The 16,085-nt window shown below is 53.8% G+C and overlaps 2 protein-coding genes across 6 annotated transcripts; one reads left to right on the forward strand and one right to left on the reverse strand.

Moving 5' to 3' along the window:
• The first annotated feature begins 1,205 nt into the window (after window positions 1–1,205).
• GPR182 (G protein-coupled receptor 182) lies at window positions 1,206–3,786 on the forward strand. 2 transcript variants are annotated; one of them, XM_043446965.1, is made up of 3 exons: window positions 1,206–1,237; window positions 1,614–1,776; window positions 2,340–3,786. In XM_043446965.1, the coding sequence occupies exon 3, from the start codon at window positions 2,356–2,358 to the stop codon at window positions 3,523–3,525; it is 1,170 nt and encodes a 389-aa protein (XP_043302900.1). In that variant the 5' UTR covers window positions 1,206–1,237; window positions 1,614–1,776; window positions 2,340–2,355; the 3' UTR covers window positions 3,526–3,786. The 2 variants fall into 2 exon arrangements, with proteins under 2 accessions (XP_043302900.1, XP_043302899.1); XM_043446964.1 differs by having other exon boundaries at window positions 1,207–1,237; window positions 2,229–3,786.
• Window positions 3,787–5,812: 2,026 nt separating this feature from the next.
• On the reverse strand, window positions 5,813–14,231 carry ZBTB39 (zinc finger and BTB domain containing 39). Of its 4 annotated transcripts, XR_006265420.1 has the most exons (3): window positions 13,613–13,757; window positions 8,335–12,097; window positions 5,813–6,454 (listed from the first exon to the last, which is right to left on the reverse strand). XR_006265420.1 is itself a non-coding variant. In XM_043446962.1 (2 exons), exon 2 carries the CDS (start codon window positions 12,051–12,053, stop codon window positions 9,930–9,932), a length of 2,124 nt encoding a protein of 707 aa, XP_043302897.1. In that variant the 5' UTR covers window positions 12,054–12,097; window positions 14,090–14,231; the 3' UTR covers window positions 5,813–9,929. The 4 variants fall into 4 exon arrangements, 3 of the variants coding, with proteins under 3 accessions (XP_043302897.1, XP_043302896.1, XP_043302898.1); XM_043446962.1 differs by lacking the exon at window positions 13,613–13,757 and adding an exon at window positions 14,090–14,231 and having other exon boundaries at window positions 5,813–12,097; XM_043446961.1 differs by having other exon boundaries at window positions 5,813–12,097.
• Window positions 14,232–16,085: the final 1,854 nt, after the last annotated feature.

A 16,085-nucleotide genomic window follows, 5' to 3' on the forward strand; every position in this document is an offset into this window, starting at 1 on the left:
AACTATATAACCACTGGTGGTCCAGTGGTTATAACTCCATGCGTCCCCTGCAGGGGGAATGGGCTGGATCCCTGGTCGGGGAACTAAGACTCTCTGTGCGGCATGGTCCAAAAAGGAAGAATATATATATATAACTGAATCACTTTGCTATATACCAGAAACTAACATAACATTGGAAATCACCCATACTTCAAGTTTAAAAATCTTTTAATATTATGGTAAGGGAAAAAGAAAAGACACAAAGGTCACACATTGTATGATTCAACTGATATTAATTATTTTTAATACATAAATGGCTTGCCAGGTGATGCTAGTGGTAAAGAATCCACCTGACAATGCAGGAGATGGGAGATATGGGTTCGATCACTGGGTCGGGAAGCTCCCCTGGAGGAGGAAATGGCAACCCACACCAGTATACTTGCCTGGAAAATTCCATGGACAGAGGAGCCTGGTGGGCTACAGACCATGGGGTCACAAAGAGTCAGACACAACGGAGCAACTGGGCACAATGCATCAAACCAGAGAGAAAGCAGAACAGTGGGCGCCAGGACTGAAGAGAGGGCAGACTTGGGAGTGCAGGCTTAACGGATGTGACAAAACTTTCTTCTGGGGTGATGAAAATATTTTGGAATTACACAGAGGTAGTGGTTGCACAACAGTGTGAATACTTAATGCCACTGAATCGTAAGCTTTAAAATATTAATATTGTCATAGGGATTTCACCTGGATTAATTTATGTATGTCCAAGCCCCTCCAGCCAACACACCCCGGGCCCCACAAAGCGTGGGCTCCGCTCTCACGACGATGCCGCTGTGTGGCTTGTGTGAGACAGGCAACATCTCTGGATAAGGAAGCCCATCCTCCCTCCCCACAGGGGTTCCTGGGGGATCAAATGGCTAGCTGAGATGAAAAAGCTCAGCTGACACAAGATGCTCACCAAGAACACACACCCGCCCGGGGCTCCGAGCCTTCCCCTCGGCTTGGAGGGAGAAAGAAGCCTGGTGTCTTATCTTCTCTCTCTCTCCTCCACACTTGGCTGGAGCAGCATGGAGCTTGGGGGCTGGAGAATGCTGTTCACCTCCCCCTCCCCACCCAGGAGTCTCCCTGGAGCTCAGCACAGTCTCCTCCCCATTCAGTCTTGCCTCTCCCTCCAGAGTCTCACCTCAGATCACAGAATGAAGGCTGGGGGAATGGCAGGGTGGCCATTCAGCAGAAGGGCCAGAGTGACTACATCTGGGTAATTTTCGGATTTACTTTAGCCCTCCTACCCCCATCCAGTTCTAGTTCAGTAGGAGTCAAGACAGACAGGGAAGAGTGGGATTCCAATCCAGTTTATCAGTGGAAAATATATACTGATACAAAGCTTTAGCATGTCACTGTGATGGCTCGTTTAATTCTCACAAGCACCCTTATTAGTAGCTACGATTGTTGTCCCATTCTGCAGAGGAGAGCACTGAGGCTTAAAGAGGTTAAGTTCACCCAGCCACAGGAGTCTGGATTTTAATGTTTGCAGCCTGACTCCTCCCTGTCACCACCACACTGGAACTTTTGCTGTGACTTCCCCTCTAACTGGATTGGGAGAAGGCAGGAAAAACCCCGACCCTCTCCCACAGAGCCTCAGCCAGTGATACTGCTTCCCGGATGAGAAGGGCGGCTCTGAAACCTGCAGCAGAGCCAGCTCCGCGGCCACAGTCCCTCCAGCCTCCCTGCCGCTCCCCACCGGCCCAGACCCACCGGCCCTCCCCCACCGGAGGCGCTCTCCACGGGGAAGCTCAGGTGAGGGTCGCCCGCTCTCAGGGAAGCAGGGCGTGGGGTCTGGAAGTGATTGGTTTTCCTGCATGATCCACAAATGTCCCCAGGGATGAAGCGGAGGGGTGTGCGCGCATGTGTGTGTGTGGGTGGGTGGGTGTGTGTGTGTGTGTGTGTGGGTGGGTGGGTGGGTGGGTGGGTGTGTGCGTGTCTCACACGCAAGGCCCAAATAGCAAGACAAAGCAGGAGCCCCTAAGGAAGGCCCGCACAAAAGGGCCAAGCAGTGAAGCTCCAGGAGAGAAGCGGAGATGGAGCCCACCTCTGGGACTGGTCGCTGGGAAGAAAGCGGTTGGGCTCTGGCCTCTACCACCACGGAGACCCCTTAACAGAATATTTCTGTTCGTGCGTCCAAGCCAGCAGTGAGTTGTGTGCTATTTATTCACGGTTCGAATGTTACACTTCCCTTTCTTCCTCTTCAGACTCAGGATCTTTCCCCAAAACCTCCCGGCCCGCCGGGGCCTGTGACCTTGGGGACAGAGGGCTGCCGTCGAGGCTCCCTCGCTGCTCCAGCCGTCGCTTCTCCCCATCAGGCACTCGCCAGCCCTCATGTCGGCCACCTTGGGGCCCAGCCTGGCGCCCAGCAGGGACGTGGGCGAGATCTACAACTGGTCGGAGCTGCTGCACTTCTTCAACCACACCCTGCCCGAGTGCCACGTGGAGCTCAATGAGAACACCAAGCGCGTCGCCCTCTTCGTGGTCTACCTGGCCATCTTCGTGGTCGGGCTGGTGGAGAACCTCCTGGTGATCTGCGCCAACTGGCGGGGCTCGGCCGGCGCGGGGCTGCTGCGCCTCTACGTCCTGAACATGGCCATCGCCGACCTGGGCGTCGTCCTGTCGCTGCCCGTGTGGATGCTGGAGGTCACGCTGGACTACACCTGGCTCTGGGGCAGCTTCTCCTGCCGCTTCGCCCACTACTTCTACTACGCCAACATGTACAGCAGCGTCTTCTTCCTGGCCTGCCTGAGCGTGGACCGCTACCTCAGCCTCACCCGCGCCTCCGCCTCCCGGCAGCGCCGCCAGCACCGCGCGCGCCGCGCCGTGTGCGCCGCGGTCTGGGTCCTCTCGGCCCTCATCCCGCTGCCCGAGGTGGCCCACATCCGGCTGGTGGACAGCTTCGAGCCCATGTGCCTCTTCATGGCGCCGTTTGAAACGTACAGCGCGTGGGCCGTGGCGGTGGCCCTGTCCACCACCGTGCTGGGCTTCCTGCTGCCGCTGCCGCTCATCGCCGTCTTCAACGTGCTGACGGCGCGCCGGCTGCGGCAGGCGGGGCAGCCCGAGGGCCGGCGCCACTGCGTGCTGCTGGGCGCCTACGTGGCCGTCTTCGTGGTCTGCTGGCTGCCTTACCACCTGACCCTGCTGCTGCTCACGCTGCACGGCGCGCACCTCTCCCTGCACTGCTACCTGGCGCACCTGCTCTACTTCTTCTACGACGTCATCGACTGCTTCTCCATGCTCCACTGCGTGCTCAACCCCATCCTCTATAACTTCCTCAGCCCCAGCTTCCGCGGCCGGCTGCTCAACGCCGTGGTCCACTACCTCCCCAAGGCCCAGGCCAGGGAGGGCAGACAGGCCTCCTCCTCCCCCTCCTCCTCCTCCACGCAGCATTCCATCATCATCACCAAGGAGGGCAGCCCGCCCCCTGCAGCCCGCCCCCACCACCACCCCAGCCTGAACTTCCAGGCCGCACCTACCCCACCCGCCTCCGTAGCCAGCTGAGGGGGAGTCCTGCGTCCTCCAGCGGTGAAGTAGAGCTGGAAGTGGGTGAGAGATCTGGGGAGGGGGTGGGCGTGGGGGGTGCGGTGGGAGAGGCTCAGAGCACTCATGGCCAATATTGAGTTTGTCTTCAAATACTGAGGTGGGGATGGGGAGGGAGGCAGGCAGGGGAAGACAGCAGACCCTTGGCGTTGTACTGTTTGAAACCATCCTTGTGCCGACGGGAGAGGCGCAGGGAAAAAGGTGAAATAAAGAATAGAGACACGACTCTGAATCTCTGAACAAGTCTGCACTGCAAGCTGGGATTGGGAATGGAGCTGAGGCCAAAGAGATGCTCAGCAAAAACCACCCCGGCCGGAAAGAGTGAGCTCCACAGGAACCGCACACAACCTTCCTTTTGTGCTTGCGCTTGTTGACCTCCCAGCACATCATGCAGGCGGCAGGGACAAGAGGCCAGAGGCCAAGGAGGCAGGAGGCCTCAGCAGGCTGTTTCCCAGCAGTGCATCCTCAATGCGATAATAAATGGAGCGGGTGGGGACCGCAGGGGTGGGTGAGGCCGAGGTCTGGGACAGGCACCCCGCAGCTGGGCCGCTGGGTGGACTCTCCTCCCCCACCATTCAGGAAAGGGCTTGCTGACACGCTCCACCCTGGTCCCCTCCCCCGACAAGCAGAGGAGCTGTCCCGAAGTCCATGCCCCTCTGCCCCCAGCTCTGGGTCTAGCACGTTTCCAGACTTCTGCCCCCAGTCCCTCCCGTTCTCTCTGGATCCCAGGAAAGTATCAAGGGACAACCCTTCTGGGAGCAGACTTCAGGATGGGCAGCAGCAGGCGCTCACGGGGGGCTCTGACCCTCAGTCCTGCCCCTGCAAGGGATGGGAAGCGGAAATCCTCCGGTTCTGTCACAGGGCAGAGGCCTGGAGTCTCCTAAGCCAGTTTTCACCCTCAGCCTTCTTTCTTCCTGGCCAAGTCTCCTCATAACCTTCCTGTCCAGAAACTTGTATTCACACTTGTCCTATAGACAGGATCGGAAGTCCTCTTGGGAACGTGGAGGTCTTCTGGAAGCGGCTCTGTATACCAGTTTGGGGAACCAGGACCTTGTCCACGAAGCGCTCTGACTGAAGTAAAGCCTCAGAGAAGGCCCCAGCCCACCAGTCCCGAGCCGTCTGCCTCTGCACCCTGCCCGTGGAGAATTGAGGGGCTCGTGGACACAATCAGAGACCTTTTGTCCTGCTCAAGTGCTCAGTTATGTCTGGAATGTTTAATTTGGAACGGCTGCTCACTGACCTGCAGGGCCTCCCCCTCTGCTCTTGGAAATCTGAGACGCATTAAGCAGATTCACCAGATGCATTAAACATGTGCCCCAGCACTGTATGAGCCCATTTGTCAGGAGCACCAAGGGAAGTCCATTTAACTCCCTCTGCTCACTGGACCCAAACCTGAAAAACGGTCTTTTTATTTAAAGGGTCCCATGCTAAAAACTGCTGGTTGGTGGCACAGGGCTGAAGCCTTTTTCAACGAGGGGAGTCCAGGAACCTAACAATGCAAAGAATGTATTATAAAGACTTTCCTCCCCTGTGCCCACATAAAAACCCAGCCCAGATCCAATGCCCTTATCACTGTCGTCCCCAAATCAGACTCCAGAAGTTCCCTCAAGGAAACCCAGATCTACATCTCTGTTACATTCTAGGTTACCTGAGGCCACTTTCTCAACATCTTCTTTTCTCACAGATTCCACTTGGCAACCAGTGATCACTCTGATAACACAGGTACTTCCTCAGGCCCCGAGAAGCAAGCAAGGGGCTGAAGGCAGCAAGGCCCCTGGCTCTGTGTGCTGAGGGCTGATGGGGGCCGGGTCCCACCAGTGTGCCCTGAGGCCAAGGGGACCGTGTCACGTCCTAACTCTAGAGGCCTGTCTCCCCTCTGTAGGGGGACGTTGGTTACCAATCTCATGAAATTAGGCCAAACCTCCGCCCCCTCTCTGAATCTGCCTCTCTCCATTCCGACACACCATGTCATGGTGAATGGCACCAGCAAGACAATTTGTGACCAACCCTCTGGGCCAACAGAAGAGTCCCCTTACAGATGGTCCCTCTGAAAAGGTTGGGTCATCGAGTTAATTTTCCACTAAAAACAGATCAAGTCAACCCCGGGGAATTCCAGCTACAGGAAAGGAAATGTGCTACCTGAAAGAACTCTGGCATCCGCTGAGCAGAATATTGCTGCTGAGAGGATGATGGCCCAGATACTCTGAACTGTGAGGGGCGAGCAGACCACAGTAAATAGGAAAAGAACTGCCATTTCAAATTCCCTTTTTTTTATTCTAAATAAAAACCACACTTTGTGCTGAACAATGGAATATAAAAGAATCAGATGTACAACGATTTTAGACATCTACTATTTGAGAAAAGAAGTTTACAAAATATACAAAACTTTACAGCAATAGATAGTAAACACTTAAATATTAGGAGGTCAGTACTTATTAATTTAATGGAAGGAGTTAAATGTCAACAACTCTTCTCAGTTTCATAAGAGATGTAGCTAGTAGAGGTGGGAGGGGAGGGTGGACTGGACAGGGGAAAGGTGTTAAAGAAACATCCAAAGTAGAAGTTGCATTTTCATGGGGATATTAAGTTTACCATGAGTAAGCACACTGAAACAAACGCTGTGTGCCCTGCTTCCTGATTTAGTCGGTGCAGGATTTAGGGAAAAGGACACACGAGGATTCCCAGATGGGCACATTTCTGCACACAGCCCACTTCCATGCCAACAAAATCATGTCCGTATGTAAAGAAGTGTGAATTCACTTCCAAAGTAGAATAGTCTGGGGGCCGGGGGTGGGCGGGGCGGTGATAGTGCACAGCGGGTGGTCAGAAGAGGAATATTCACCAGCAGCAAAACCTGCCTGGGGAGAAGGTCGTTCAACTCAGAGGTCTCCTAGAGACAAAAGGGTACCCATAGACCAGAAGAATGTCAGAAAGAATTTTTACCTATTTCCTGACCCCCACCCCTACCTCCTTTCTTCCCAACTAGCCATGAACCAGAGACTCCAAGGAGTCTGAAACTTCAGAGCTTCCCGACAGGTCCCGCAGCATCAGTGAGTCACCGCCGGGCAGAGGAGCGCCCCGACGCTGACCCCTTCCTCTGGCCGCGGCAGCTGCTTACAGTGGGCCATTAGGATAACAGGGGCTTCCCTGGAGGCTCAGATGGTAAAGAATCTGCCTGCAACGCAGGAGACCTGGGTTGGATCCCTGGGTCGGGAAGATCCCCTTGAGATGGGAATGGCTACCCAACCCAGTATCCTTGCCTGGAGAATTTCATGGACAGAGGAGCCTGGTGGGCTACAGTCCATGGGGTCGCAAAGAGTCAGAACGACTGATCGACTAACACAAGAACATCAGAGTATCATCCTTTCCCTTAGGAAAAAAGGTGAGAATGGCCTTGTGTTTGCTTTAATGCTCTAGTTGCCACAAAATTCTTAATAGTTTTTAAACAAAGGGCTCTATAAATTATGTAACCGGTCCTGAGTACTGAACAAGAAAAAGAGGTGGGGGATGAAAAAGAAAAGACATCCAAGGATCAAACAGAACGAACCTTGGAACGATACAGCAGAAGACAGTGCTAAACTGGGCTCCAGGGCAGAGAGGGCAACACAACCCAATGAACAGACAATTGAAAATATTTTAAATTCAGAATAAAATGAATACCTTCCACCAGGTATCCTAGAGCGCCCTTTGCCACAACATAGTGTTTCAAGTAAAACAGTGCGGAAGAGAGTGGCTGGTGGCAAAGGAAGCAAACGCGACTCCAAACAGAGGAAGGGCTGAGGTGTGAACAAGGGGCACACGCGGGGGACAGTGTTTGGTCAGCGAGCCTCATGAGCTACTGACCCTGCTACACGTCTGACTGCAGCCAACCATGTCACCCTGGTCAGCCACTTGGCCTCGGGAGGATCAGGGGGTGCAGTCTTTTATTTAGTGTTTTAGGGGTAAAGTTTCAAGGATTTGCTTTTTGGTTTACTGGCAAAAAGGGAAAACTTCACAGTTTCAGGTTAAGTATACAGACTACCCAGCATCAGTGATAACCCTCTGTTAAGGAAAAGGGTTTCTCCAGCACACTGATCCATTCTCAACTACCCAGCTGGCTTCCAGGGAGTAGGCCCACTCTCAGATCTGGCCATTCAAAACTCAGTCCTCACCCACAATCTGGGAGAAACCACTCAGGCTTGAAAAGCTGAGAAGATCGTTGACTGTGGTCTTTTACACACTTCCCTTCTTAAAGGACTAATGGGAAGAAAGGAAGCAGTCAGTCAGGGATGAAAAGTCTCAGCACTGCTTTCTAACGAGAATGTCCCACGGGAACATTTAACTCATTGGATTCTGACAGTGAATCTGGCCACTGGGCAAGTCCCTTCAAGTAATGGTCACCTCACTGGAGAGCCATGCACACAAAACTCCGAGGCTTTATCAGTTAGGGCTGGGGGTAGATCCAGGGGCAAGTCCAAAAGGGACAGGGCTTTGGTTCACTTTCATGTGTTACTATAACTTCCCAACTTCAGGAAGAATGAGAAAATATGCACACAGGGCCTTCATGTGATCTTATCCCCTCAATCCAGTCCCCAGCCGACTCAACCCCAGGATGGAAAGGGGGTAAGAGGTCCAGGGATTTAACAAGACTCAACTTTCTAGAATCTACATCCATTTCCTAAAGGGCTCCCTGGGTTTATTCTGCAAGAGACTTATCTGGAGAGAAAAGCATTTGCTTGTTTAAAGGCTTGACCTGTTCTCCCCTAGTTCAAGCCCCTGTTCCCCAAATACCTGGCCAGGACTGTCCCCTGGAATATGGCTACTTGCTGGGGAGAAGCTCCTTTTCCTGAAGTCTCTCAGCCAACAGAGATGCTGGGGAATATGTATACAAAAACAAAAATAAATAAATATTAATGTCCACAAAGGCTTTGTGAGTTAATTAAAACTACTTGCTTGTAAAACAGCCCGGGGTGCTGCTGAGCCCCACGAGGGCCAGGGGCAGGGCCGAGGCCAGGGGCCCCCAGAGCTCGCCTGAGCAGGTGAGGTAGTATGGGCTTCGGAGGTGCCGCCTTGTGAGAGGCGAGACCTGAGGGCTGTCTCCCTCAGGCCTTCTTTGGGCAAGATCCCCTCAAAAGGCAACTAAGAACAGTCAACCAGCAAGCCCGACTGGGAGATCCATCACCCAGTCACCTGGAGAGGGCCTGAGCCAGCTGTTGGCCAAGAGCACCCTCTGGTGGCCATGCAATGACAGACCAGGATAAATCTAGCAGGTCAAAGCCGCCAAAGCTGCCAAAACTCTGGCCCAGTTAGCAGAGCAAACAACAGGTTCCCTGACTGGGGCAGACAGAAAGTACATCCAGCTACTTGGGTCCCTTTAATCCTGAAGGGCTCACAGTCCACCCCTCCACCTCACAGGGTCTTCCCGCCTACACTACAGGCCAAACACACTTCTCGGTGGGAGACTGGATGCAAATTAAGGCAAGGCTGCTGCTTCAGAGACATCCCCACCCTTCCACCAGGAAACTCAGGGTCGAGGGAGGCAGCCAGACAAGTGATGACTACATCAGAGTAGCTCCCTGTCTTTTTTGCCCACAGGGAAAGCCTAACATCCTGGGCCACCACTCCATAAGATCACATTTCTTTGGAATTGAGGGGAAAAGAGAAATCTCCCTTCCTGTCCGTCCCAGGCTGCTGCTTTCGGCAGCACTGCAGGACTCCTCTTAGCGGCTGGCAAGGATTCATCCCAAAGCTTTCAGACCTAAACAGAAAGCTTTGTCCCCGGTTTGGATCTAGCTGCCAAGAGATTTTACCGTCCAATCAGCAGATTCGAGCCCTGGAACAAGCAGGCCCCTCATCCCTGACAGCATGCCCCGATGAGGGCTGGGACCAGCACCCAAGGGGGAGTTGCCTTGTCTTTTCTGAATGACCACATTCCCAAAATCTCTCTCCTAGCTGGCTGTCCCGGTTGGAGGTCCGGCAATAATACCCACAGTGAAAACCTCTCTCCACCTCCTGTTCAGTGAGGCTGTTGGTTGGATTCTTAGCAGCATAAAACCTATCAGTAAACTAAAACTCAAGAGGCTGGGGAAGGGAATCTAGCTGACACCAACTGCCTGATGAGATCCCAAAACCAGCCTCCAAAGAATCAAAGACACAGCCCTCCACGGACAAGAACAGGTAAGGAGGTAAGCACGACAGGGCCGCTGCTTCTCAGAAACAGTTAGTGTTCATGTGCTATATATTCTTTTGTCTTCTTTAAACACAGGACAGAACAGAATTCCTAGCAAGGCAAAACTGTAACTTCAGGTGGGGCAGGACCAACAGCCACTAGGAAACCAATGTCCTGGCTGCCGCCTGGGAGCTCCCCCGGCTCTGTGGGGACCCAGTCAGCTGTCCGGATTCTTGTCCGCTTCTTTGGAATGGATGATGTACATGAAGGTCTGCTCGATGGTGAAGTCAGGGGGGAGGCTGCCTTTGTGCACGCCGACGTGCTTGCTCATGAGGTTGAGCGTGGAGCTGTAGTGGCCGCAGACCGTGCAGCGGTACATGAGCGCCCCCGCGTGCGTCTTCAGGTGGCACTTGATGGTCGAGCGGCCGCGGAAGAACTTGTGGCACACCTTGCACTGGTACGGCTTCTCGCCCGTGTGGATCCGCCGATGGTAGTTGAACTCACTCGTGTGGGCAAACCTTTTGCCACACACCTTGCAGCTATACTTGCTGTTCCCAGGTTGACCCTGCAGCGCCAGCTCCTCGCTCAGGAACTCCTCTGCTGGCAGCTTCCGCTTCTGGAGAGCTGGGTTCTGGAGCCCAAAGCCAGGCCGTGGGTCAAGGCCACTGTTGCACTTGTGCTGGCTGACGTGGTAGCGATAGGCAGCCTCCGACTTGAAGCTCTGGCTGCACAAGTGGCAGTGGAAGAGGGCGTCTTCCAGGCTTTGGTGCACAGCCATGTGCTTCTCCAGGAGATGCCAGTCCACAAAGCTGTTTGCACACACAGAGCAAGAGAAGACAGAGATGCCTAGGTGGGCAAGTGTGTGCCACATGAGGCTGCAGAGGTTGAGGTGGCGCTGGTCACAGACGCTGCAGGCCTGGCCCTTCAGGTTCAGGTGGTCAAGGATATGGCCCCGGACCACGTGGAAATCTTTGGCCAGTGCCTTCCCACAGGCAGCACATTTCAGCTCTGCAGAGACCGCCCCTGCAAAGAGACCCAGCTTCCCAGGCAAGGGGTCGTTGGGGTGGACAATGGTGTTGTTCTCAAATATTCCATCCCGTCGGTGGAGGGTCAGTTGCCACTGGGTAAAGAACTTAGTTTCACACATGTCGCAGGAGAAGAGGAAAATCCCGATGTGGGAGAGAACATGGGTGACCCGGGAGTTCCGGTCCTGGAAATGGGTCTCACAGACCTTGCAGTTGCCAGTCAGCAGGTCCACGTGGTCCCGAGCATGCTGTCGGATCAGTTGAATGTTGGGCTCTAGAACCTTCTTGCATACCTGGCAGGGCATGGCCTTATTCTCTCGGTTTTCACTCTCTCCAAAAGTTAGCTCATCCTCACTGTCGTCACTCAACTCAATCACCTCCTCAGCTGTGCCAATCTCCTCGGTGGGGTCTTCAAACTGCAGGTCGTCATCCCCCAGGTCCTCCAGTTGGAGCTCATCCATCTGCCCAAAGCTTGGGTCTTTGGAATGGTCGCTGTTGCTCAGACAGGAGTTGGTCCCAGTGGTGATGTCTACTGCACTGTCAGGGGTGAAGAAGCTGTTCTTACCGAAGTCTCCGTTGCTCTGGACTTTGTACGGCTGGCAGGAGCTGGTGCTGGTTTGCATGCCGGTACTGACAGTGCCCAGGACTGGCTGGCCCCCCACGCTGGGGACGGATGTGAATGGAGCAGGGGCATCGTGGTCTTCTGACTTTGGTGGCAGGGGCTGCAGGCTGTGGTTAGTGTCACTGGTAACATTTCTCTCCTCCTCTTTATAGCTTCCTCCAGCATCACTAGGTAACACATAGTTTCTATCAGGACCAAAGTGCTCCCCGCCACCCCGGAGTTCTCCAAGGGGATGGGGGTGTTCTGCTGAGCTACAACTCGGGGTACCAGAGTGGTTCTCGCTGGTGCTGCTCAGGGGCTTGGCCACAGCAGTGCTCTCCAGGTCAGGAAAGGTGGAGTGACAGGCCTGGAGGAGATCCTCCATACCCAGACGCTCCGCTACCTCATAGATGACCCCGACGTTGATCAGGTCCGTGAACAGTTCCGACGTGTAGACAAAGCTCAGAATCTTCTCGAAGTTGGCAGGGGTGATGAAGTCCACCACGTAGGTCCTGGCAGCATCAAGCCCAGTGTTGAGGAAGAGGTTCTGGAAGTAGCCAGCCGCGCAGGCCAGCACAGCTTTGTGGGCCGGGAAGGAACGGCTCCCCACCACGATGGTGACATCGCACATGGTCTCCGAGAGCCGGCACTTGTTGAGTTCTTTCAGCAGGTTGTTGGGGTGGTTGGTGCTTTGCAGTTTGATCCTCATGCCCATCTTAGCAGCTCCTGTGAAGTTGCCTCTTTATCAGCACAGTTAATCTGCGGATAGCAAAAGGAAAAGGTGGATGGCCAAACACATCCTTGTAGGTGAAGAGCTCTGCGGGACAAAATGCCACCGTCTGCATGTTTTCAAGCCCCAGGGAGAGAGCAGGCGTGAATGGACACACACTTGCTCCATTCTGCTGGAGGGGACAATGACAGCACAAGTGATGGGACAGTGACCTTTCTCCCTGCACATCCCCCAAGACAGAGTGATCACGAAAAAAATCCAAAAATATTGAAAAAAAACTGATAAACTGGCCTGTAAGAGAAGCTGGAGGCCTGACTCGACAGAAGCTAGTGCTTTAAAGCCAAGTCCAAAGCATCCTCTTGATACCTTCTTATATTTCATTACCAGAGCAACTGGTTCAAACTATTCTCATATTAATTTCCTAATTTCTTCCTGAATACAAGCCTTCCTATCTCATTGAGTATATTCTCTTCCCTTACTAGGCCAAATGCCATACACATACTTGAACACAATGATCAAGCTCCATTAGCTACTAGGGGAAAGATAAGCATGCTTTATCCTTTCCTTTCCTCTCACTGCTGCATTCTTTCAAGCCCTAAAATAAATCACTTGCTTATTCTTGAGTTCCCAGCTTTCCCTATCCAAGCTACCTGCCTCCTAGCCCAGGGCCATTCAGATACTGCTCTATCACATTCCCTGTAGCTTGTGCATGAAGCCAGAGAAGTAAAGTAAAGAAGAACACAACTATGGTATTTAAAATTACCTAAATAGTCTTCAGGTCTTTTTTCCCCCTACCCTTTTCAGGAGCTATGCTTATGTTGACCAGAACTGAGAGATTTACCTGATGCCTGGAGATAGGGTTTGGAATAAGAAGCTACCAATTACACAGGTAACTCCGAAAGTACCATTTCCCCCCCCTTTTTGAGTCGTGCAGGCCAGAAAAAAAGCCAAACTCGTTGCCCTCTCCTTCTGCCTCACGACTCGCCCTGTGCAACACAGCCCCCTTCCTCCACCTCACCACACTGGACTAACTCCCAACTTTTTCTGGGGCCCAGGAAGCCTCTGAGCTTTGTTGGGTAGCAGCGAAGGCTCTCCGGGGCCCCGGTGGCCACACATCAATGGTCAGCAGGTCGGGGCACCGGGAAGCCCGAGCGGCAGTGGGAGGGGACGGATTCGGAACTTCTGAGAAGGGACCCCAACAACCGCGCGGCGCCACGGTCTCTGGAGGGTCGAATTCGGGAGGAAGGGCGTTGGATCCGGCTGGGGCACTCCATCTGAGGGGCATCGAGCACCTCGATCCCTCCCCTAAACAGCCGGGAATTCCTCAGGGCGACCTCGGGCGGGGGTGAGGGGGTGGCGGCGGGGCGCCAGGCCGGCCGGGGGTCGAAGGGATCAGCGGCGGGGCCGGCGGGGGTCTTTGCGCGGCGGGGGAGGATGGATCCGGCCGAGAGTAGCGGGCGGGAGGGAGCCCGGCGAGAGCGAGAGAAAGGCCGGGCCGAGGGTCGGGCCTCGGCCAGGGCAGCCCTCGGCCTGGCCGCGCTTACCCGGCTCCGCGGGGCCCGAGCACCATCGCCGCCGCCGCCTCACACAAAGGCCCCGGCCCGCCGTGCCCGGCCCGACGAGGAGGCGGCGCCGCCGGCCGCGGCCAGACTCTCCATCCGCCGCGCCGCTCGCCGCGCCGGCCCGGGCCGCCCCCACCGCCCGGCCCGCAGCGCCCCCCGCCGTCCCGGAGGAGGCAGCGCCCCCCGCCGCTCGGCCGCAGCGCCCCCCGCCGCCGGGGAGGAGGCAGCGCCCCCCGACGGCGGGGCCGGGAGCGAGGCAGGCGGGCCGAAGCCTCCGCGCCCCCGGGGGACCCCCGGCCCCACCTCTGACCGCCGCGAGGCCCCGGGGCCGCCGCCGCCGGGCCCCCGCGGGCGTTTGCCAGGACGTTTCCAGCCCTCCCCGCCACCGCCACCCAGGCCTGCCTCTTTCTGAAGCACTGATCCTGTAGATGCGGGACCATTCCCTCCTCGCCCTGGTACCTGGAGAAGTGAAAAACCCTCTCCCAAGGCTAAGCTTAAATCGCCTCCCCGGTTCTACATCTCACAGTCCCAAAAGTTTGCTCTCAAAACGTCTGCTGGTGTAGTTTCAGAAACAGTCGTAAGGTTGCCACTGTGACTATTTGTCTCCTCCGCTAGGCAGTGCGCTTCCTGAAGGCAGGCGCTGTGGTTCTGCACACGGCTGTCTCCGCCCGCCCACCCCCGACACCCAGGCTCTGGGTCACAGGAAAGGTGCGTAACAAAGCCTGTTTGAATGACGGAACCAGTGCTTGAGCGCTGGGCTCCCGGCGGACCACCCTCTGGAAGTTCACTGTGGACCCTCCTTCCAGCTGCGCCGCCAAATGAAGGATTTCACAGGATTCCACCGCACCTTGGCAGCGCAGGCCTGTTTCGGGCAGCCTGTCCTTCCAACATATGCTTCTTTGGCATAAGGATTATTTTTTAAGAAGCAGCAGACAGCGGAGACGCTCTGAAAAATGAGCAGAGGTTACCCTTTTGTAAGAGCTATTTACATTTATAAGGGAAATGTCCATTTGTCTCTGAACCGGGAAGAGAAGGGTAGATAATGTCAAGAAAGTCTTCGTTTTCCTGGGTATCTCCCATGTATATAGGAAGTATACATATTGTTATACTTCTGTTTCTTTTTTCCTGTTATGCTGTCTTTTATTATTTACTCAGCCAAGAACCTCCAAGGGTAGAGGGGGAATTATTTTTCCTCCACCACTTCCTCAACTCTTTGTAGAGCTACATTTCTCTGCTTCCGCCCTTTACTGCAGCACCTACCCTTCACATCTCCCCAGATGTTCCTGCCCAAGATTTGTCATCAAACCGAAACTTTGCCTGAGTTTCACTGAAAGATGTGATCAAAGCTTAAGGCATGAGCACCATTGCCAGCTATCACTCTGAAGTTCTTTCTCCCACAGCTTTTACTGTGACAATCCACAGGTCCATGAAGGTTTTTTGGCTGAATCTTTCTGTAGTCACAGGTCATGACTTCAGGCTTACAGGTTTTTCAGTCAATCATACTTTTGATTCCCTTTTTGACATTCCAGTCTTAGAGAAATCATTGGCTTGGTGGTTAGCAGCTGAGGACACACATTTAAAGCTTTTAGGAGAATATAGGATGCCGGAGGGACTACTATGATGATTACAAGCCAGACAATTCCCAATGTCTGGAGTGCACTTCAGAGCCATGGTCCCCAAGACCCAAAGGAATCAAAATCAAACCAGTCAAAGAGAGATCACTTTGAGGGGTCTTTAGAGGGATCACCTTTCAAAGTGGCTTATTCAGTAATCTTAGGTAGCTGAGTTCAGCCTCCCCAGAAGTGTTAATTTAGGTATGATAGGTGGTGGTGGCCATAGCATAGATACCTGCTTGTTCAGCTAAAAGAAAATCTAGAACAACTTCGGCTAGAGAGCCTAAGGATTTTTGTTTGGACAGGTATTGCTCTAGCAGTACATTCAGCAAAGGCTTCCAGAGTTGAGGAGAGATTCCTGATCATATAGCCTCATCTGTACTCACTCCTAACCAGGAGCAGAGGGGCTTGTAAGCAAATCCTGAATCATGAAGGCCTCCTGGTAGATCCTTTCTAATTTGATGATGTAAATTCAGGGGAGTTGACGCAATGAGGTGAAGAGTTTGCATAGGGCCTTAAAGAACAATCTCTCTTCCAGCATCACCATTGATTACAACTGAGATATCAATCCCTGGGGAAGCATTTTGATGATGGGTCCCTAGGAGGATGTAATAGGGGAGGCCTGGGTGTTGTTCTAGATACTTTTTGTGTTTTTAGTAAGATTTTGCCGTTTTTGTGGTATTTATAGCTTCTGGAACCGTCATCTTAGACATAAAATAGGCAGGTATGCCAGAAGACGGTGTGCTTCACTCTTTGGAGCTTACGAATCCTGTTCCGTTTTTAGCTAAGATTTTGGGTCTCTTGAAGCTAAACTAATACCTAAAAGGAATTGCCACTGGGTT

The sequence above is a fragment of the Cervus canadensis genome, chromosome 25, assembly GCF_019320065.1.
Source record: "Cervus canadensis isolate Bull #8, Minnesota chromosome 25, ASM1932006v1, whole genome shotgun sequence".
In the NCBI taxonomy this organism is placed as follows: Eukaryota; Metazoa; Chordata; class Mammalia; order Artiodactyla; family Cervidae; genus Cervus; species Cervus canadensis.